General features: G+C 44.3%; 1 protein-coding gene across 1 annotated transcript in view; it reads left to right on the top strand.

The window, feature by feature from the left end:
* Positions 1 to 21479, top strand: part of LOC115004765 (protein-methionine sulfoxide oxidase mical3a) — a 30710-nt gene that overhangs the window by 7848 nt on the left and 1383 nt on the right. The window contains 16 exon segments of the mRNA XM_075074113.1: positions 4989 to 5048; positions 11109 to 11282; positions 12770 to 12856; positions 12928 to 13081; positions 14053 to 14123; positions 14471 to 14537; positions 14685 to 15009; positions 15091 to 15311; positions 16280 to 16675; positions 16750 to 16820; positions 17314 to 17385; positions 18718 to 18768; positions 18850 to 19095; positions 20020 to 20113; positions 20275 to 20325; positions 21346 to 21445. Coding sequence (XP_074930214.1) covers positions 4989 to 5048; positions 11109 to 11282; positions 12770 to 12856; positions 12928 to 13081; positions 14053 to 14123; positions 14471 to 14537; positions 14685 to 15009; positions 15091 to 15311; positions 16280 to 16675; positions 16750 to 16820; positions 17314 to 17385; positions 18718 to 18768; positions 18850 to 19095; positions 20020 to 20113; positions 20275 to 20325; positions 21346 to 21445 — 2240 coding nt within the window.

Here is a 21479-nt window from a genome sequence, read left to right as displayed (position 1 = left end):
TGTCCTCATGTTGTCTCTGTCTGTCCTCATGTTGTCTCTGTCTGTCCTCATGTTGTCTCTGTCTGTCCTCATGTTGTCTCTGTCCTCATGTTGTCTGTCTGTCGTCATGATGTCTCTGTCTGTCCTCATGTCTCTGTTTGTCTTCATGATGTCTGTCTGTCCTCATATCTCTGTCTGTCCTCATGTCGTGTCTGTCTTTCCTCTTGATGTCTCTGTCTGTCCTCATGTCTGTCCTCATGTTGTCTCTGTCTGTCCTCATGTCTGTCCTCATTTTGTGTCTGTCCTCATGTTGTCTCTGTCTGTCCTCATGTTGTCTCTGTCTGTCTTCATGTCTCTGTCTGTCTTCATGATGTCTCTGTCTGTCCTCATGATGTCTCTGTCTGTCCTCATGATGTCTCTGTCTTTCCTCATGATGTCTCTGTCTTTCCTCATGATGTCTGTCTGTCCTCATGTTTGTTCTCATGATGTCTCTGTCTGTCCTCATGTTTGTCCTCATGTTGTCTCTGTCCTCATGTTGTCTCTGTCTTTCCTCATGATGTATATGTCTGTCCTCATGATGTCTCTGTCTGTCCTCATGTTGTCTCTCTGTCCTCATGATGTCTCTGTCTGTCCTCATGTTGTCTCTGTCTGTCCTCATGTTGTCTGTCTGTCCTCATGTCTGTCCTCATGTTGTCTCTGTCCTCATGTTGTCTCTGTCTGTCCTCATGTCTGTCTGTCCTCATGTCTGTCCTCATGTGGTCTCTGTCTGTCCTCATGTTGTCTCTGTCTGTTGTCATGATGTCTGTCTGTCCTCATGTCTCTGTTTGTCTTCATAATGTCTCTGTCTGTCCCCATGTCTTTCCTCATGTTGTCTCTGCCTGTCTTCATAATGTCTCTGTCTGTCTTCATGATGTCTCTGTCTGTCCTCAGTTGTCTCTGTCTGTCGTCATAATGTCTCTGTCTGTCCTCTTGTCTCTGTCTGTCTTCATGATGTCTGTCTGTCCTCATGTCTGTCCTCATGTTGTCTCTGTCTGTCCTCATGTTGTCTCTGTCTGTCCTCATGTCGTCTGTCTTTCCTCATGTCTCTGTTTGTCTGTCCTCATGTTGTCTCTGTCTGTCTTCATGATGTCTCTGTCTGTCTTCATGATGTCTCTGTCTGTCCTCATGATGTCTCTGTCTTTCCTCATGATGTCTGTCTGTCCTCATGTTTGTTCTCATGATGTCTCTGTCTGTCCTCATGTTTGTCCTCATGTTGTCTCTGTCCTCATGTTGTCTCTGTCTTTCCTCATGATGTATCTGTCTGTCCTCATGATGTCTCTGTCTGTTCTCATGATGTCTCTGTCTGTCCTCATGATGTCTCTGTCTGTCCTCATGTTGTCTCTGTCTGTCCTCATGTTGTCTCTGTCTGTCCTCATGTCTGTCCTCATGTTGTCTCTGTCCTCATGTTGTCTCTGTCTGTCCTCATGTTGTCTCTGTCTGTCGTCATGATGTCTGTCTGTCCTCATATCTCTGTCTGTCCTCATGTCGTGTCTGTCTGTCCTCTTGGTGTCTCTGTCTGTCCTCATGTCTGTCCTCATGTTGTCTCTGTCTGTCCTCATGTCTGTCCTCATTTTGTCTCTGTCCTCATGTTGTCTCTGTCTGTCCTCATGTCTCTGTTTGTCTTCATGATGTCTGTCTGTCCTCATGTCGTGTCTGTCTTTCCTCTTGATGTCTCTGTCTGTCCTCATGTCTGTCCTCATGTTGTCTCTGTCTGTCCTCATGTTTGTCCTCATGTTGTCTCTGTCCTCATGTTGTCTCTGTCTTTCCTCATGATGTATCTGTCTGTCCTCATGATGTCTCTGTCTGTCCTCATGTTGTCTCTGTCTGTCCTCATGATGTCTCTGTCTGTCCTCATGTTGTCTCTGTCTGTCCTCATGTTGTCTGTCTGTCCTCATGTCTGTCCTCATGTTGTCTCTGTCCTCATGTTGTCTCTGTCTGTCCTCATGTCTGTCTGTCCTCATGTCTGTCCTCATGTGGTCTCTGTCTGTCCTCATGTTGTCTCTGTCTGTCGTCATGATGTCTGTCTGTCCTCATGTCTCTGTTTGTCTTCATAATGTCTCTGTCTGTCCCCATGTCTTTCCTCATGTTGTCTCTGCCTGTCTTCATAATGTCTTTGTCTGTCCTCATGTTGTCTTTGTCTGTCCTCATGATGTCTCTGTCTTCATGATGTCTCTGTCTGTCCTCGTGTCTGTCCTCATGATGTCTCTGTCTGTCTTCATGATGTCTCTGTCTGTCTTCATGATGTCTCTTTCTGTCCTCATGTTGTCTCTTTCTGTCCTCATGTTGTCTGTCTGTCTTCATGATCGCTCTCTGTCCTCATGTCTGTCCTCATGATCTCTCTGTCTGTCTTCATAATGTCTGTCTGTCTTCATGATGTCTGTCTGTCCTCATGTTGTCTCTGTCTGTCCTCATGTTGTCTGTCTGTCCTCATGATGTCTGTCTGTCCTCATGATGTCTCTGTCTGTCTTCATGATGTCTGTCTGTCCTCATGATTGTCCTCATGTTGTCTCTGTCGGTCCTCATGTTGTCTCTGTCTGTCCTCATGTTGTCTCTGTCTGTCGTCATGATGTCTCTGTCTGTCCTCATGTCTCTGTTTGTCTTCATGATGTCTGTTTGTCCTCATGTCTGTCCTCATGATGTCTCTGTCTGTCTTCATGATGTCTGTCTGTCCTCATGATTGTCCTCATGTTGTCTCTGTCGGTCCTCATGTTGTCTCTGTCTGTCCTCATGTTGTCTCTGTCTGTCGTCATGATGTCTCTGTCTGTCCTCATGTCTCTGTTTGTCTTCATGATGTCTCTGTCTGTCCTCATGATTGTCCTCATGTTGTCTCTGTCGGTCCTCATGTTGTCTCTGTCTGTCCTCATGTTGTCTCTGTCTGTCTTCATGATGTCTGTCTATCCTCATGTCTATCCTCATGTTGTCTCTGTCTGTCATGTTGTGTCTGTCTTCATGATGTCTGTCTGTCCTCGTGTCTGTCCTCATGATGTATCTGTCTTTCCTCATGATGTCTCTGTCTGTCCCCATGTCTGTCCTCATGATGTCTCTGTCTGTCCTCATGTTGTCTCTGTCTTTCCTCATGATGTCTCGGTCTGTCCTCATGTCTGTCCTCATGTTGTCTCTGTCTGTCTTCATGATGTCTGTCTGTCCTCATGTTGTCTCTGTCTGTCATGTTGTGTCTGTCTTCATGATGTCTCTGTCTGTCCTCGTGTCTGTCTTCATGATGTCTCTGTCTGTCTTCATGATGTCTCTGTCTGTCTTCATGATGTCTCTGTCTGTCTTCATAATGTCTCTGTCTGTCCTCATGTTGTCTCTGTCTGTCTTCATGATGTCTGTCTGTCCTCATGTCTCTGTCTGTCTTCATAATGTCTGTCTGTCCTCATGTCTCTGTCTGTCTTCATAATGTCTGTCTGTCCTCATGTCTTTCCTCATGTTGTCTCTGCCTGTCTTCATGATGTCTCTGTCTGTCTTCATGATGTCTCTGTCTGTCTTCATGATGTCTCTGTCTGTCTTCATAATGTCTCTGTCTGTCCTCATGTTGTCTCTGTCTGTCTTCATGATGTCTGTCTGTCTTCGTGTCTCTGTATGTCTTCATAATGTCTGTCTGTCCTCATGTCTCTGTCTGTCTTCATAATGTCTGTCTGTCCTCATGTCTTTCCTCATGTTGTCTCTGCCTGTCTTCATGATGTCTCTGTCTGTCTTCAAAATGTCTCTGTCTGTCCTCATGATGTCTCTGTCTCTCCTCATGTCTGTCCTCATGTTATCTCTGTCTGTCTTCATGATGTCTCTGTCCGTCCTCATGTTGTCTCTGTCTGTCATGTTGTGTCTGTCTTCATGATGTCTCTGTCTGTCTTCATGTCTCTGTCTATCTTCATGATGTCTCTGTCTGTCCTCATGTTGTCTCTGTCTGTCTTCATAATGTCTCTGTCTGTCCCCATGTCTTTCCTCATGTTGTCTCTGCCTGTCTTCATGATGTCTGTCTGTCCTCATATCTGTCATGATGTCTCTGTCTGTCCTCATGTCTGTCCTCGTGATGTCTCTGTCTGTCTTCATGATGTCTCTGTCTGTCTTCATGATGTCTCTGTCTGTCCTCATGTTGTCTCTGTCTGTCCTCATGTTGTCTGTCTGTCTTCACGATGTCTCTGTCTGTCTTCATGATGTCTCTGTCTGTCCTCATGTTGTCTCTGTCTGTCTTCATAATGTCTCTGTCTGTCCCCATGTCTTTCCTCATGTTGTCTCTGCCTGTCTTCATGATGTCTCTGTCTGTCATGTTGTCTCTGTCTGTCCTCATGTTGTCTGTCTGTCTTCATGATGTCTCTGTCTGTCCTCATGTCTGTCCTCGTGATGTCTCTGTCTGTCTTCATGATGTCTCTGTCTGTCCTCATGTTGTCTCTGTCTGTCTTCATGATGTCTCTGTCTGTCCTCATGTTGTCTCTGTCTGTCTTCATGATGTCTCTGTCTGTCCTCATGTCTGTCCTCGTGATGTCTCTGTCTGTCTTCATGATGTCTCTGTCTGTCTTCATGATGTATCTGTCTGTCTTCATGATGTCTCTGTCTGTCCTCGTGTTGTCTCTGTCTGTCCTCGTGTTGTCTCTGTCTGTCCTCATGATGTCTCTGTCTGTCTTCATGATGTCTGTCTGTCCTCATGTCTCTGTCTTTCCTCGTGATGTCTGTCTGTCCTCATGTTGTCTCTGTCTGTATTCATGATGTCTCTGTCTGTCCTCGTGTTGTCTCTGTCTGTCCTCATGTTGTCTCTGTCTGTCTTCATGATGTCTGTCTGTCCTCATGTCTCTGTCTTTTCTCGTGATGTCTGTCTGTCCTCATGTTGTCTCTGTCTGTCTTCATGATGTCTCTGTCCTCATGTCGTGTCTGTCTTTCCTCATGATGTCTCTGTCTGTCCTCATGTCTCTGTCTGTCCTTATTATTTTGTATTACATGTTGTCTTATGCAGTCGTCACCTTTCGTTTCTGCAGGAGCAGAAAGACGCTCTGGGTAAAAGGAGGAAGAACAGCGTGGAGGGTCGAGAGCTGCAGGTCAGTTTAGTCACATTTCAGATGGAAATCTAAAACCAGATTAACGTTTAATATTTCTATCCATCCATCGTCTACCGCTTATCCGGGATCGGGTCGCGGGGGCAGCAGCTCCAGTAAGGAACCCCAATCTTCCCTTTTCCGGGCCACATCCTCCAGCTCCGACTGGGGGATCCTGAGGCGTTCCCAGGCCAGTGAGGAGATATAATCTCTCCACCGAGTCCTGGGTCTTCCCCGGGGTCTCCTCCCAGCTGGACGTGCCTGGAACACCTCCCTAGGGAGGCGCCCAGGTGGCATCCTTACTAGATGCCCGAACCACCTCAACTGGCTCCTTTCAACGTAAAGGAGCAGCGGCTCTACTCCGAGTCTCTCACGGATGGCTGAGCTTCTCACCCTATCTCTAAGGGAGACGCCAGCCACCCGTCTGAGAAAACCCATTTCGGCCGCTTGTACCCGTGATCTCGTTCTTTCGGTCATGACCCAGCCTTCATGACCATAGGTGAGGGTAGGAACGAAGATCGACCGGTATATTGAGAGCTTCGCCTTCTGGCTCAGCTCTCTTTTCGTCACAACGGTGCGGTAAAGTGACTGTAATACCGCCCCCGCTGAGAGCAGCGATGAGATCAGGACAGAATCTGCATTGTTCCTCTTCAATCAGAGGTTCGACTACCGGCCGAACCCTCCTTTCCAGTACCTTGGAGTAGACTTTACCAGGGAGGCTGAGAAGTTTGATACTCCTGTAGTTGGCACACACTCTCTGGTTCCCCTTTTTAAATAGGGGAACCACCACCCCGGTCTGCCAACCCCTAGGCACTGTCCCAGACGAGGTGTGTCAACCAAGACAACCCCTCAACACCCAAAGCCTTCAGCATTGTTGACTGTCCGACTGTCCGAAAGAAGTGTTATCAGTAGCCCACGGTTCACCACCAACCGCTTGCTGTTTCTAACAGATTCTCCCCACTCAGTGACACACCAGCTGAGAAGCCAACTCTGGTTATCGGTAGCTCAATTTTGAGATACGTTCATTTTGAGACACCAGCGACGACAGTCACGTGCATTCCTGGTGCCAGAGCGGACGACATAGAAGCACATTTGAAACTGCTGGCTAAACGTAAATACAGTAAGATTGTTATTCACGTCGGCGGTAATGACACGCGATTGCGTCAATCGGAGTGTACTAAAGTTAATGTAGAGTCGGTGTGTACATTTGCCAAAACAATGTCGGACTCCGTAGTTTTCTCTGGTCCTCTGCCAAATCTTTTGAATGATGACATGTTTAGCCGCATGTCATCATTCCGTCGCTGGCTCTCACGGTGGTGTCCAGATAATGATGTGGGCTTCATAGACAATTGGCGGACTTTCTGGGGAAGACCTGGTCTGATTAGGAGTGACGGCATCCATCCTACTTTGGCTGGAGCAGATCTCATATCCAATAATATTACAAAGTCTATTAGTGGACCTAATCCATGACAACCCAGAGTTGAGACCAGGACAAAGAGTTGCAGTCTTACACACTTCTCTGTGCTTCTTTCTGGGCAGTCACCCACTCAAATCCCCATAGTGACTGTGTCTGCCCCACGACCACTGAAACTAATCAAGTCTATGGCTAACAGAAGGGGGAGTTATACATGAAAACCTAATTAAAATAAACACCACCGCTGCAAAAGTGCAACTAAATCGAAAAATTAAATGTGGGCTCTTAAACATCAGATCTTTATCAACGAAAGCTGGATTGGTAAATGATTTAATATTAGATAATAAGATTGATTTATTTTGTCTCACTGAAACCTGGCTGAGACATGAAGAATATGTCAGTCTAAATGAATCCGCTCCATCTGGTCATATTAATACTCACATTCCTCGAGGTACTGGCCGAGGAGGTGGAGTTGCGGCCATATTTGACTCAAACCTCTTGATCAATCCTAAGCCTAAACTATAGCTCTTTTGAAAGCCTTGTTCTTACGCTCTCAAACCCAACATGGAAAATAATAAAGCCAGTTTTATTTGTTACTGTGTACCGCCCTCCTGGTCCGTATTCTGAATTTTTATCTGAATTCTCAGAATTTTTATCAAGTTTAGTCCTTAAAACAGATAAAGTAATTATTGTAGGTGACTTTAATATTCATGTGGATGTTGATAGTGACAGCCTTAATAATGCATTTATCTCAATATTAGATTCAATTGGGTTCAGTCAAAATGTACATGAACCAACTCACTGTTTAAACCACACTCTGGACCTTGTTCTGGGATATGGTGTTGAAATTGAAAGTTTATCAGTGTATCCACATAATCCTCTTTTATCAGACCATTTTTTAATAACTTTGAAGTCCTGTTACTGGACTACAAGCCAGTAGGCAAAATATCCTACTCTCGATGTTTATCTGAAAGTGCTGTGACTAAATTTAAGCAAGTGATTCCATCAGCACTTAATTCAATACCAGGACTCAATATAAATATAATGGAGGACTCCAATGCTAACTTTAGTCCCTCCCAAATTAATCATCTTGTTGATAGCGCTGCAGCCTCACTGCGAATAACACTCGACTCTGTCGCTCCTCTAAAGAAGAAGATCATAAAACAGAAAAAGAAAGCTCCATGGCTTAATTTACAAATCCGCAAACTAAAACAAAAGTCGAGAAATCTTGAAAGTAAATGGCGTTCCACTAAATTGGAAGAATCTCGTTTAGTCTGGTTAGATCATCTTAAAACGTATAAGAAGGCTCTCCGTAATGCAGAGCAGCTTATTACTCTTCCTTAATAGAAGAACATAAGAACAACCCCAGGTTTCTGTTCAGCACTGAGGCTGACAGAACGTCACAGCTCTACAGAGCCTTCTATTCCTATATCTCTCAGTAGTGACGACTTCATGAGCTTCTTTAACGATAAAATTATAATTATTAGAGACAAAATTAATCTCCTCCTGACCTCAATTGGTAATGACTTAACTTCAACTGTTGGAATTTTAAAAACATCTGTAACTCCTGAAATATATCTAGACTGTTTTACTCCAATCAACCTTAACCAACTAACTTCAACAATCTCATCGTCTAAGCATCAACCTGTCTTTTAGACCCGATTCCAACTAAACTGTTTAAAGAAGTTTTACCCTTAATTAACACCTCGTTATTAAATATGATCAACCTGTCTCTATTATCTGGCTACGTACCACAATCCTTTAAAGTAGCTGTAATAAAACCACTTCTTAAAAAGCCTAGTCTTGATCCAGAGGTTTTAGCTGATAGGTTGATATCTAACCTTCCCTTTCTCGCTATGATCCTTGAGAAAGCAGTCGCAAAACAGTTGTGTGACTTTTTACATAATAATAGTTTATTTGAGGTTTTTCAATCTGGATTTAGAGTTCATCATAGCACAGAGACGGCACTGGTGAAAGTTACCAATGACCTTCTAATGGCATCAGACAAAGGACTTGTTTCTGTTCTTGTCTTGTTAGACCTCAGTGCTGCTTTCGACAATGTTGATCATGACATTCTACTACAGAGACTGGAACATTGTGTTGGCATAAAAGGAACCGCACTAAGCTGGTTCAAGTCCCATTTATCTGAGCGATCTCAATTTGTACTTGTTAACGATAAATCCTCCATGACAGCTAAAGTCAGTCTTGGAGTTCCGCAGGGTTCTGTACTTGGACCGATTCTATTCACCTTATATATGCTTCCTTTGGGCAATATTATAAGGAACCACTCTATAAACTTTCATTGTTATGTGGATGATACCCAATTATATCTATCAATTAAACCAGACGAAACCAATCAATTGGCTAAACTTCAAGCCTTAAGGACATAAAAACTTGGATGTCTAGCAACTTTTTGATGTTAAACACAGACAAAACTGAAGTTATTATACTTGGCCCTAAACGCCTCCGAAACGCACTTTCTAATGACATAGAAGCTCTGGATGGCATTAACTTGGCCTCCAGCACCACTGTAAGGAATCTTGGCGTCATCTTTGATCAAGATCTGTCGTTTAACTCCCACATAAAACAAATCTCAAGGACTGCCTTCTTTCATCTATGTAACATTGCAAAAATAAGACACATCCTGTCTCAAAATGATGCAGAAAAACTAGTCCATGCATTTGTTACTTCAAGGCTGGATTACTGCAACTCATTGTTATCAGGTTGTCCCAAAAAGTCGCTTAAGACTCTTCAGTTGATCCAAAATGCAGCGGCACGTGTATTGACAGGAACAAGGAAACGGGATCATATTACTCCTGTATTAGCTGCTCTGCACTGGCTCCCGGTAAAATACAGAATAGAATTCAAAATCCTTCTCCTGACTTACAAATCAATTAATGGTCAGGCTCCAGCATATCTTAAAGATCTCATAGTACCTTATAAACCAACTAGAGCATTGCGCTCCCAGACTGCAGGGTTACTTGTGGTTCCTAGAGTCTCTGAGAGTACAATGGGAGCCAGAGCCTTCAGCTATCAAGCTCCTCTCCAGTGGAACCAGCTTCCAGTTTGTGTTCGGGAGGCAGACACACTCTCCACATTTAAGAGTAGGCTAAAGACTTTCCTTTTTGATAAAGCTTATAGTTGGGGCTGGCTCAGGTTTGCCCTGGATCAGCCCCTAGTTATGCTGCTATAGGCTTAGACTGCCGGGGGACACCTCCCTGCTCTCTTCCTTCTCTTCCTCTCTCCTCCCCTCCCTCCCCTCTCTTCTTCTCCCTCTCTATCTGTATGCATTTATGTAAATGTATGTTACTAACTCACCATCCGGGGTATCATCCCCAGAGTGTCTGTCTCTCATGTGGCAGGTTGCCACTGATAAAGTTTACGTCAGGATCATGAATCGTGACAGCGCCTGCTGACCTGGTCCTGCTGGACACCGGGAAGCCTTATTGACATTTTCCTGGATTCATCCATACTCTCTTTTTTTTTTTCCAATACAACATCATTTCTGTCAAATATTGTATTTGTACTATGTTGTTTATCCTGTACACACGACATCTATTGCACGTCTGTCCGTCCTGGGAGAGGGATCCTTCCTCAGTTGCTCTCCCTGAGGTTTCTTCCATTTTTCCCCCTTTAATTTTGGGGTTTCTTTTAGGAAGTTTTTCCTTGTGCGATGCGAGGGTCTAAGGACAGAGGGTGTCGTAACCTTTACAGTTTGTAAAGCACACTGAGACAAATGTATAATTTGTGATATTGGGCTATTCAAATAAATTTGATTTGATTTGATTTCTGGACGGATCTCATCAACCCCTGCGACTTTGCCACTGTGGAGTTGTTTGACTTCCATCAGGGAAATTGACGATGATCTCCATCAGCTTCCAGCTCTGTCTCTACCATAGAGGGCGTGTTAGTCGGATTCAGGAGTTCCTCAAAGTGCTCCTTCCACCGGCCGATAACCTTCTCAGTTGAAGTCAGCAGGGTCCCACCCTTGCTGTACACAGCTTGGATGGTTCCTCGCTTCCCCCTCCTGAGGTGCCGGATGGTTTTCCAGAAGCACCTTGGTGCCGACCGAAAGTCCTTCTCCATAGCTTTTTCGAACTTCTCCCACAACCGCTGCTTTGCTTCTGACACGGCAGAAGCTGCCACCCTTCTAGTCCTTCGATACCCTGCAACTGTTTCCGGAGTCCTCCCAGATAACATAATTTAATTTAATATTTCTGCTGAATTTAAAAAATGAAATAGATAAAATATTAAAAGGAGGAAAAACTCTGAAACAAACTGGATGTTAAATAAAATACTTAAATAATAATAACGGACGGAAAGACGAAAATCTTTAAACCAAAACAATGAAGACTGAGAGGAAGATTTGAGTTTTAATGAGACATAAAACTAAAGGATTGGATGAATATTAAACACGTTCAGCTAAATATTACTGAGGGATTATTTCCTGTTTATTGAAAATGTTTATATTTATACTTCATGCACATTTCCATTAAACGAAAGAATTATAAAAGTATATTTATGTACACCCGCAGAAATAAAACAGATGATACAGAAGAGAAAGAAAATACAAAGATAAAATAAATGTATATTAAACAACATCAAATAAATGTAATTTTAGAACAGGAACATTGACTTCCTGTTTGCAGTCATGTGACCTGAACGACGAGGAGTTTGTGGGCGGGACCAGCCGCTCCAGAGTGCGTCTGATGGCCAATCAACTGCAGGCGAAGCTGGATGAGAACTCCACTTCCTGCAGGAGTCCGTCTTCTTCTTCTTCTTCTTCTTCTTCTTCTTCTTCTGTGGCGATGTTACGTCTGCAGGTGAGGCCAATATTATGTCGCTTCCTGTTAATGAGATGAAACAGTTAAGAGAAGAAAAAACACGTCCTGCTACATGCTAATTATTAAACACGAGGCTGAAAACAGAACATACTTTTAAAAGTTATTATTAAACCTGCAGGACAATTATAAAAAGAGATTAATGTCCATATTACATCCTCCGGTAATCAAAACACATCATTTAAAACAAACAAGAAATGATAATATTAATTATCCGATTAATCTGTGGTCACAAGGCCAATTATTTACTTACTTACTGTTATTTAAGTTATGTTATATTGTACAATAACAACATTATTAGAAGTGAAACTTGTCATTTGTTTAGTTCTGAGGGATTAAACCTTCAAAGTACCAGTACTAATAATAATAATAATAATAAATTAATAGCTATAATAATATAAGACTGTGTGTGACTGTGTGGAGCAGCAGGGGGAGCTGTTGTTACAGGCAGCAGACTGTGAGCCAGCTGCGCTTCAGACGTCCTTGTGGAGACCGGTAAAGACTGTAGTAGAGAAACCAGTAGAGGCCGGTAGAGGCAGGCCAGTAGAGGCCGGTAGAGGCAGGCCGGTAGAGGCAGGTTTGATTAATGTCAGGTTTTAAAATTGACCTCAAATGAAATGATGGTTATAAGTTGCTAAACAATTGTGGAAAAAGTGAGTGGGTTCACTATTGGGAGAGAATATTGTTAATGTCACTCAAAAATTGTCACATCTTTTTAAATAGTATTTTTCATATTGTGATCTGAATGAAGTAAAGGTATGGAAAGACTTGGCAGTGGAGTGTAAAAAGTATGTTATGTTCTTAATGGAATCTCAACCCAACTCAAAGGGAGGCAGAGGCAGGCAGAGGCAGTCAGAGGCAGGCAGAGGCCTGTAGAGGCCTGTAGAGGCCTGTAGAGGCCGGTATATGCAGGTAGAGGCAGGTAGAGACATACAGAGGCAGGTAGAGGCCGGTATATGCCGGTAGAGGCAGTCAGAGGCAGGCGGCAGGCAGAGGCCTGCAGGTAGAGAGAGGCAGAGGCCGGTAGAGGCCTGTAGAGTCCTGTAGAGGCAGGTAGAGGCATACAGAGGTAGGTAGAGGCTGGTATATGCCGGTAGAGGCATACAGAGGCAGGTAGAGACATACAGAGGCAGGTAGAGGCCAGTATATGCCACTAGAGGCATACAGAGGCAGGTAGAGAAATACAGAGGCAGGTAGAGGCCGGTAGAGGCATACAGAGGCATACAGAGCAGGTAGGCAGGTAGAGACATACAGAGGCAGGTAGAGACATACAGAGGCAGGTAGAGGCAGGTAGAGACATACAGAGGCAGGTAGAAGCAGGTAGAGGCATACAGAGGCAGGTAGAGACATACAGAAGCAGGTAGAGGCCATATATGCCGATAGAGGCATACAGGGGCTGGTAGAGAGTGTGTTATAATGTCAAGTATCATAATGCTTTATAACTATTGTTCTCCGTCTGTCTCCATCAGAGGAAACGAACTCTTCAGCAGGAACAGATGAGTTTTCGGTTCAGAGAGAAGATCAAGTCCCAATCCGTCCTCCGCAGGGAGGAGCAGGTACAGAGATAACTTGTCTGTCTCTCCCCCGCTCTACCTACCTGTCTGTGTCTCACCTGTCTGTCTCTCAGTCCCCAGGCTGCGTGTGTTTCTTCTGTGAGGACAGAGTTTACCTGATGGAGCGTTTAAGTGCAGAAAGTTTATTTTTCCATCGCAGCTGTTTCCAGTGTTTCAGCTGCAGGTGCACGCTGAGGCTGGCGGGCTACGCCTTCGACCCACACAGCCGTGAGTACAATAACTATACCTTTATTTTATAATTACTGTTATAACTGTTATTACCATAAGGTTATTTTACCTGTGCACTTTTTAAACATGATCAGCAGGAGCAGCAGCCGTCATGTGAACACCACATGACGGCTTCACAGTGATTTCCCTCCTGATACTCGTTTTCACCATGTGACTGTCACAGTTTAATCTTTCTTTACATATCTTTACTTTATTTTATCTGTAAGAGCTTTCAGTTAAAGAGCCTGAGGCTGAACTCATGACTGCACATAGAGTCTTTGTGTCAAATACGAGACCTTAATGAGAGCTGCAGGGTTTTTTATTATTAATAAATAAATATAATTTATAGACTTTATTATTTATCAAATATAATGTACATACTTTATTATTTAATAGATATAATGTACATACTTTATTATTTATTAGATATAATGTACAGACTTTATTATTTATTAGATATAATGTACAGACTTTATTATTTATTAGATATAATGTACATACTTTATTATTTATTAGATATAATGTACAGACTTTATTATTTATTAAATATAATGTACAGACTTTATTATTTACATTAAATATAATGTACATACTTTATTATTTACATTAAATATAATGTACAGACTTTATTATTTATTAGATATAATGTACATACTTTATTATTTATATTAAATATAATGTACAGACTATTATTTATATTAAATATAATGTACATACTTTATTATTTATATTAAATATAATGTACATACTTTATTATTTACATTAAATATAATGTACATACTTTATTATTTATATTAAATATAATGTACAGACTTTATTATTTACATTAAATATAATGTACAGACTTTATTATTTACATTAAATATAATGTGCAGACTTACTATTATTTGTGTGTGTGCGGAGCAGACTCTGAGCAGCCAATCAGAGCGCAGCGGTCACATGACCACGTGTTTCTTCTTCTCTTGTCTCAGGGAGGTTTTACTGTCTGCAGCACTACGACTCCCGTCTGAGGAGCAGACCCCCCCCACACCGAGCGTCCAGCGTAAGAGAACTTTCTGTCTACTAAAGCTTTAATTATTCAATTTAAACTCAAGAAACATATATTATAGGTGATGTTGTATTCATATATATATATATATGAATACAACATCACCAAAGTTACTTTATTAAAGTAGTAAAGTGCAGCTTTACATCTGGAAGCTTCAGAATTTAACTTTTTAATTCAGTGAAAGTGGAAAATAATATTAATATATAATGTTTTTATGGAGATATTTCAGATAAATATACATAAAGTTGAATCTGAAAAACATAAAAATCCCTTCAGCTTTATATTTAACATGATCAATAGTTACATGTAACATTAGATGGGTGTGTTTGTTTTGTCCACAGGCGTCTCTGGTCCCCTCCCTCTCCTGTGCAGACTCTATGCTCTCTGCAGGGCACCGGCTCTCCTCAGGTGAGCTGGTCACCTGCGTCCTGCTTTCTGTCTCCACACCTGTCCACACTGAGCGTGCTCCTTAAACTGCCGTCACTGTGGGCTTTAGTGTGTGTGTGTTTCTGTGTGTGTCTGTGTGTGTGTGCGGCTGTGTTGGCGTGTTGGCAGTTGCTGTGATGGTGGCGACGCCGGATAGGGACGAGCTAGAGAACCACCGCCGCACTTCGATGAAGGTGGAGACGGAGCTGCAGGAGGAAGAGGAAGAGGAGAAGGCGGAACTGCAGGAGGAGGAAGAAGAGGAGGAGAAGGCAGAGCTGCAGGAGGAGGAAGAGGAGGAGGAGGAGAAGATGGAGCTGCAGGAGGAGGAAGAGAAGGCCGAGCTTCAGGAGGAGGAAGAGGAGAAGGCTGAGCTGCAGGAGGAGGAGCAGGAGGTTTCTGAGGAGACGCTGCACCGCTTCAACCTGAGCATGGACGAGAAGGTGCACAGGTCCAGGTCTGTATGAAGGATCATTAATGCCGGGAAAAATAAAAACATCCTTCTCTGAAATTGTGTGAACTTTGTTTGTGTTTTCAGTGAGGAGGAAGAGGAGGAGGAGGAAGAGGAGGAGGAAGAGAAGGAAGAGGAGGAAGAAGAGGAAGAAGAGGAAGAAGAGGAAGAAGAAGGCAGCAGCGGTCCACATCGCGTGACTTCAGAGGAGGCCAAAGCTTCATGGAGAGAAACTCTCCAGCGACACCTCCACCTGAGAGACGAGCGAGAGGAAGAGGAGGTGGGAAACAGTGAAGTGTCCAGTGACGGTGAGTCTCCTCGGCTTGTTGTGTTGTGCTTTGTATGGCAGCAGATGAATATGGAGCCGGGGGGGAACTCAGACAGATCTCTGAATATTAACCGGCTCCGTAATTCTTCCCTTCTTACGTTCCGTCGTAGTTTAGTGTTGTGATGTTTATGTGCCCCCCCCCCCACCTAGAGGGGGACGACAGCCCCTGGGAGATGGAGGTGATTAAGATGAACTTCACTGCATAACACGACATGAAGCTTTACCAACATGACTTTAATCTGCTGCTGTCTAATACAGGGAGTCTCTAATGATAGATGCTATCCAGGTGCATGATGGGAAATGTAGGATCTATTGTAGACTAGAACTACAAGCTTCAGAGAACTAACGCTGTACAAGGAAACTTTAGAAACGTAAACGTTTACATTAAGAATTAAATAGTTACATTAAAGTACTTCTTGAATTTTAAACCTGTCCCGTGTCTCCCCTCGCTCCTCCCCCTCTCCCTACACTCCCCCCCTCGCTCCTCCCCCTCTCTCTCTCCTCCCGCTCTCCCCACATGGCCCCCCTCGCTCCTCCCCCCCTCGCTCCTCCCCTTCTCGCTCCTCCCCCCCTCGCTCCTCCCCCTCTCCCCACACTCCCCCTCTCGCTCCTCCCCCCACCCTCGCTCCTCCCCCTCTCCCCACGCTCCTCTCTCCTCCCCCCCTTGCTCCTCCCACCTGCGCTCCTCCCACCCTCGCTCCTCCCCCTCTCCCTACACCCCCCCCACTCCTCCCCTCTCCCCACGCTCCTCTCTTCTCCCCCTCTCGCTCTTCCCCCCCCTCGCTCTTCCCCCCCTCGCTCCTCCCCTCTCCCCACACTCCCCCCCTCGCTCCTCCCATCTCCCCACGCTCCTCTCTCCTCCCCCTCTCGCTCCTCCCCCCCTCACTCCTCCCCCTCTCCCCACACGCCCCCCCCTCGCTCCTTTTCCTTTTCCTCTCGTCTCCTCAGCAGCAGGAAGTGACATCACACAATGTGACACACCTCCGTCTGAGACTCCACCCACCGACGACACGCCCTCCACCACCTCCTTCGTCTCCACGCCTGGCTCCGCCCCAGACGACGACGGGGCTCCACCTAGACCTGTCGTTGTCACGGAAACAGCTACCAGGTGCTCGTTTGATGACATCAGCCCCGATCTGCCGCCGAATAAGGGGCCAGATAAAGAGGGGGTGGGGTTATATATAAAGGTGGCAGAGTCTGAGGGGGCAAGGAGGTGGGGGGCAACGGTGCAAGGGGGCGGGGCCACCGCTCTGTGGAGGACCGTGTTCTCTGCAGACAGGAAGGAGAAGAAGAAGACGACGAGGGGCGGGAGTTTAGCTCCAGCCAGTCAGAGCAGAGCTGCAGGTGATGAAGTCAGAAAGGAACGCTTGTGAACAAGGTGATGTCACAGCGGTAATCATTTTTCTTCCTGTCTTCAGGGCTCACAGAAGAGTCTGATCTGGAGTCGGCCGCTCTGCTGCAGAGATGTTCACTGAAACCCAAAAACAACGTAAGAGATTTTCTATCTCAGATAAAAACAGGAACTCCAACGGTTTGTGTTATTCTGGGAATTACAGAATGTAACAACGATATATGTTACAAAAGATTTCATTTAAAAAATCATTAACATTTGAAGTTGTATGCCATAAATAAAAATCAATCAGTTATTAAAGATTTCCTCTTTAATATTTCTGTAAGAGCAGGAATCTTTGCTCAGCGACTATTAAACTGAAGGAAAAGGTAATAACTGGCTTTAAGCACTAATGAAGTCCAATAATGCACCAGGGTCATAAACCTGGGTTTATGTATCAAAGTGTTTTCTCCCGGATTACGGTCACATTTTAAACATGTGGTTAACGTTGCAAAGTGAAACTAAATGACTTGGTTGTGTTTAGTAAACAATGATGTTTTGAGTCTCGGGGGGAATGTCCTCCTATCAGAACCTATACCTGGATCTGACCGGGCCCTGTGGTTCACTAACTATCCTGCACTGATGTTTTTAGCTGCGTCTGGATCTCTCCGACTTGACCACTGAAATCCAGAGAGTCTCAGTAACGGAGGAGGAGAACCAGGAGGTACCTGCTGTGTAGACCAGCAAACTGTAGGACATCTGGTTCAGCTTGTTGTTGTTTAAATTAGAGACTGAATTAATGTCTGTCTGCATTTCTCAACTGACCCAAAACTCCAGACCTGAGACTTGGACTTGACTTCTGAGAGACTTGATACGTTTGTAATATACAAATATCTGTGACAGAAAAGGATGTTTTCAATAAACAAAATGTTTTACTGTAATACTCTTAATCATCTTATCTCCAGGGACTTATCTCCAGAGACTTATCTCCAGTGACTTGTCTCCAGTGACTTGTCTCCAGTGACTTGTCTCCAGTGACTTGTCTCCAGTGACTTATCTCCAGGGACTTATCTCCAGAGACTTATCTCCAGTGACTTGTCTCCAGTGACTTGTCTCCAGTGACTTGTCTCCAGTGACTTGTCTCCAGAGACTTGTCTCCAGTGACTTGTCTCCAGTGACTTGTCTCCAGTGACTTGTCTCCAGTGACTTATCTCCAGAGACTTGTCTCCAGTGACTTGTCTCCAGTGACTTGTCTCCAGAGACTTGTCTCCAGTGACTTGTCTCCAGAGACTTGTCTCCAGTGACTTGTCTCCAGGGACTGGAGTCTCGACTCGCACCAGACTGATTACTCACTTTCGACTTGTAAAAAATATATATGTAAAAGTCTTATCTAGCCAGCTGTTAGCAACCAACATTCAACAGTGGGGTATTTAGTGACATATTTTATGTCGTAGAACAAAATGTGAAAATCTCTTTCAGCTGGTGACCATAGACCTGATTTCAGACATCGAACCAAAAACACCTCCAGACGAGGGAACAGGAAGTGCAGAGATGACTCATTCCTGCAGCTCTGTACTCACCTGGACTAGTCTTGACTTGGACGTGTCCTTGAAGACAGAAATGTTAACAGTATTTTATGCTGCATTCTAGTCAAAGTCAAAGGTCAGATTTCACCAGTTGAAATTTCAAACTTCCGACCTCCAGCTGCACGACACCAAACGTAAACAAAAACATGGCCGTCACAAACTGAGGTTTTTACAGCACTGCAGCCTCCATGCTTTAACAGCATTTTAAATATTTTCCCAAATGACTTTTGTGCAAGAAGAAACTCTTTTTAACCAGATACCTTCTAACTTTGGTAACATAGTAACGGGTTTAACTTTCTGAAAGTATTATTGTAAGTAAAAACAGCCGAATATACTTAACGTTGCCTTTTAGTTCTCGGAGTCGATCAAATCAGTTTCTCCAGTAGGAGGTCGGAGTTGTCTGGAGCGCAGCATTAGTGCAGTGTTTGTTGTTTAAATCACAAATTGTTTTTGTGCTTCATGTCTCTCAGCCGGCCTACGTTCCTCACGCTCTGGCTTTTAATCGAGCGTACGCCTTCAAGGTACACACCGCGTCTTATCAGGTTGGTTTATGGTGAATCCTCCGCTGTGAGGTACTAACGCTGCAGTTTGTGTGGTTTCAGAGACGCTCTCTGAAGGACGCTGCCCGCCTGCCGGACTCTGGCCGACAGTCCTCCTGTCCCACAGAGGTGGTCGGGGTGCTGGTCCAGTCCAAGGAGGATTCGAGTCTGAGCGTGAAGGAGACTATGTTCCTGAGGGGACTGGAGGATGAAGACGAAGACCTGGACGCCAAAATCACCCGCCGAGTTCAGAGAGCTGCGAGAAGGAAGGCCAAAGAAGAACAACTGAAGAGACTGCACAAAGCTCAGGTGAGTTTATACCTGAGGACAGAGACAGACAGGGTTACAGACCAGGTCTACCTGAGGACAGAGACAGACAGGGTTACAGACCAGGTCTACCTGAGGACAGAGACAGACAGGGTTACAGACCAGGTCTACCTGAGGACAGAGACAGACAGGGTTACAGACCAGGTCTACCTGAGGACAGAGACACACAGGGTTACAGACCAGGTCTACCTGAGGACAGAGACACACAGGGTTACAGACCAGGTCTACCTGAGGACAGAGACACACAGGGTTACAGACCAGGTCCATCTAATTCACACATTTCACTTCTATGAGAAACTTATTAGACAAAATATTTTCAGACCAAATGCGATGAGTCCATCGTCTGTCTCTACGAGTCCGTCTGTCTGGCTCAGTGTCCTTGTTGACTAAAGACAACGAACATAAAGACGACGTCCCTTTCCGACACACTTTGTGTTGCACTCTTGGAATAACGAGTGTGTAGAGTTGGCTGTGGGTTTGTTTTAGTAAACAAACGATGATTGTGTGTCGGGGACTTGGTGTAAACGCATAAAATCTAATGGACTGAGACACTCAGACCAGCTGCAGGGCTTTATAATCGTGCATATGTGTATTTTAAAAGAATTCACTAATGCTCTTCTGATATCTTCCCATTTGTTTCACTTATGTTACTTGTAATTTTGACATTTTTTTTCTGGACATATTTCACATTGTTTTTCACATATTTTTCAAATAACTTTGAAATATTTAACGATTCTTTTCACGTGTGTACTGTATCATTTTGTGATATTTTTTTTAAGAGCTCTGTGCAGATGCACAACAGACCAGCTGCAGGTTTTATAATCGTGCATGTTAACATGATTAAAGGTGCTAAACTGCACCGGAAGTGATTTTATAAGAAACGTGTAAATATATTTTTGTTTTCAGATGATCCAGAGACAGCTGCAGCAGGTGGAGGAGAAACAGAGACAGCTGGAGGAGAGAGGAGTGATGGTGGAGAAAGCTCTGAGAGGAGAAGCAGGTACACACACACACAGACACACACACACACACGTTTTGTATTTGAAAGTCATTCCTGTCGACATCTTAATGTAAAATAAACTACTCGTATGTTTTATTGAACCTTCAGATAAAACATCTGAAGTCTTTAGTTGATTATTCACTGACCTGTGTTTCTGTCAGATTATTGGGGAGACTCCCCCGACAGCCAGGACGTGGAGCTTCACCTGGAAGGTAGATTCACCTCCTGACTTCAGATTAAACTTTCAGGGAGAACCTGCACAAACCAGACACAAATAAACGTGTAATTCTCAAAGCATCTCAAAGCTCCTGAGAGATGTACACGTATTTAAATGAGGTGATGCAGACATTTGTCTAACGCTATAAGCCGCACAGTTCTTCTTCTTCTCCTTCTTCTCCTCCTTCTTCTCCTTCTCCTTCTTCTCCTTCTCCTTCTCCTCCTTCTCCTCCTCCTTCTTCTCCTCCTCCTTCTTCTTCTCCTTCTTCTCCTCCTTCTTCTCCTCCTCTCCTTCTTCTTCTCCTTCTTCTCCTCCTTCTTCTCCTTCTCCTTCTTCTCCTCCTTCTTCTCCTCCTTCTTCTTCTCTCCTTCTTCTCCTTCTTCTTCTTCTCCTTCTCTTCTTCTCCTCCTTCTTCTTCTTCTTCTTCTCCTTCTTCTTATTCCTCCTTCTCCTCCATATTCTTCTCCTTCTTCTTCTCTTTCTTCTTCTTTCTTCTTCTCCTTCTTCTCCTTCTTCTTCTTCACCTTCTTCTTCACCTTATCCTTCTTCACCTTCTCCTTCTTCTTCTTCACCTTCTTCTTCACCTCTCCTTCTTCACCTTCTCCCTTCTTCTCCTTCTTCTCCATCTTCTTCTCATTTTTCTTCTCCTCCTCCTTCTTCTCCTTCTTCTCTTCTTCTCCTTCCTTCTTCTTCTCTTCTTCTTCTCCTTTCTTCTCTTCCTTCTTCTCTTCTTCTTCTAGAGGGGAGGAGGCGGGGGAGCGAGGGCGGGAGGGCTCCTCTTCTTCTCTTCTTAGGGGGAGGCTTCGTCTTCTCTTCTCCTTCTTCTCATCTCCTTCTTCTTCTTCTCCTTCTTCATCTCCCTTCTTCTTCTCTTTCTTCTTCTCTTCTTCTTCTCTTCTTCTCTCCTTCTTCTTCTCATTCTCCTTGTTCTTCTTCTCCTCCTCCTTCTCCTTCTTCTTCTTCTCCCCCCCAGGCCTGTGATGTACTGACGTTTACTGCAGTATCCTCTCTGCAGGTCTGGGTAAACTGGATCATCCGGCTCTCATGCAGCAGTGGTTCCAGTTGGTGCAGCAGAAGAACTCTCTGCTCAGATATGAATCTGAACTCATGATATTGTGAGTATCTTTAAATCCAGCAGCATGACTGTGG

Source organism: Cottoperca gobio, unplaced genomic scaffold (genome assembly GCF_900634415.1).
Source record: "Cottoperca gobio unplaced genomic scaffold, fCotGob3.1 fCotGob3_184arrow_ctg1, whole genome shotgun sequence".
NCBI lineage: Eukaryota > Metazoa > Chordata > Actinopteri > Perciformes > Bovichtidae > Cottoperca > Cottoperca gobio.
Note: the sequence above shows the minus strand (reverse complement) of the source record. Positions and strands in the feature narration are given on the sequence as shown.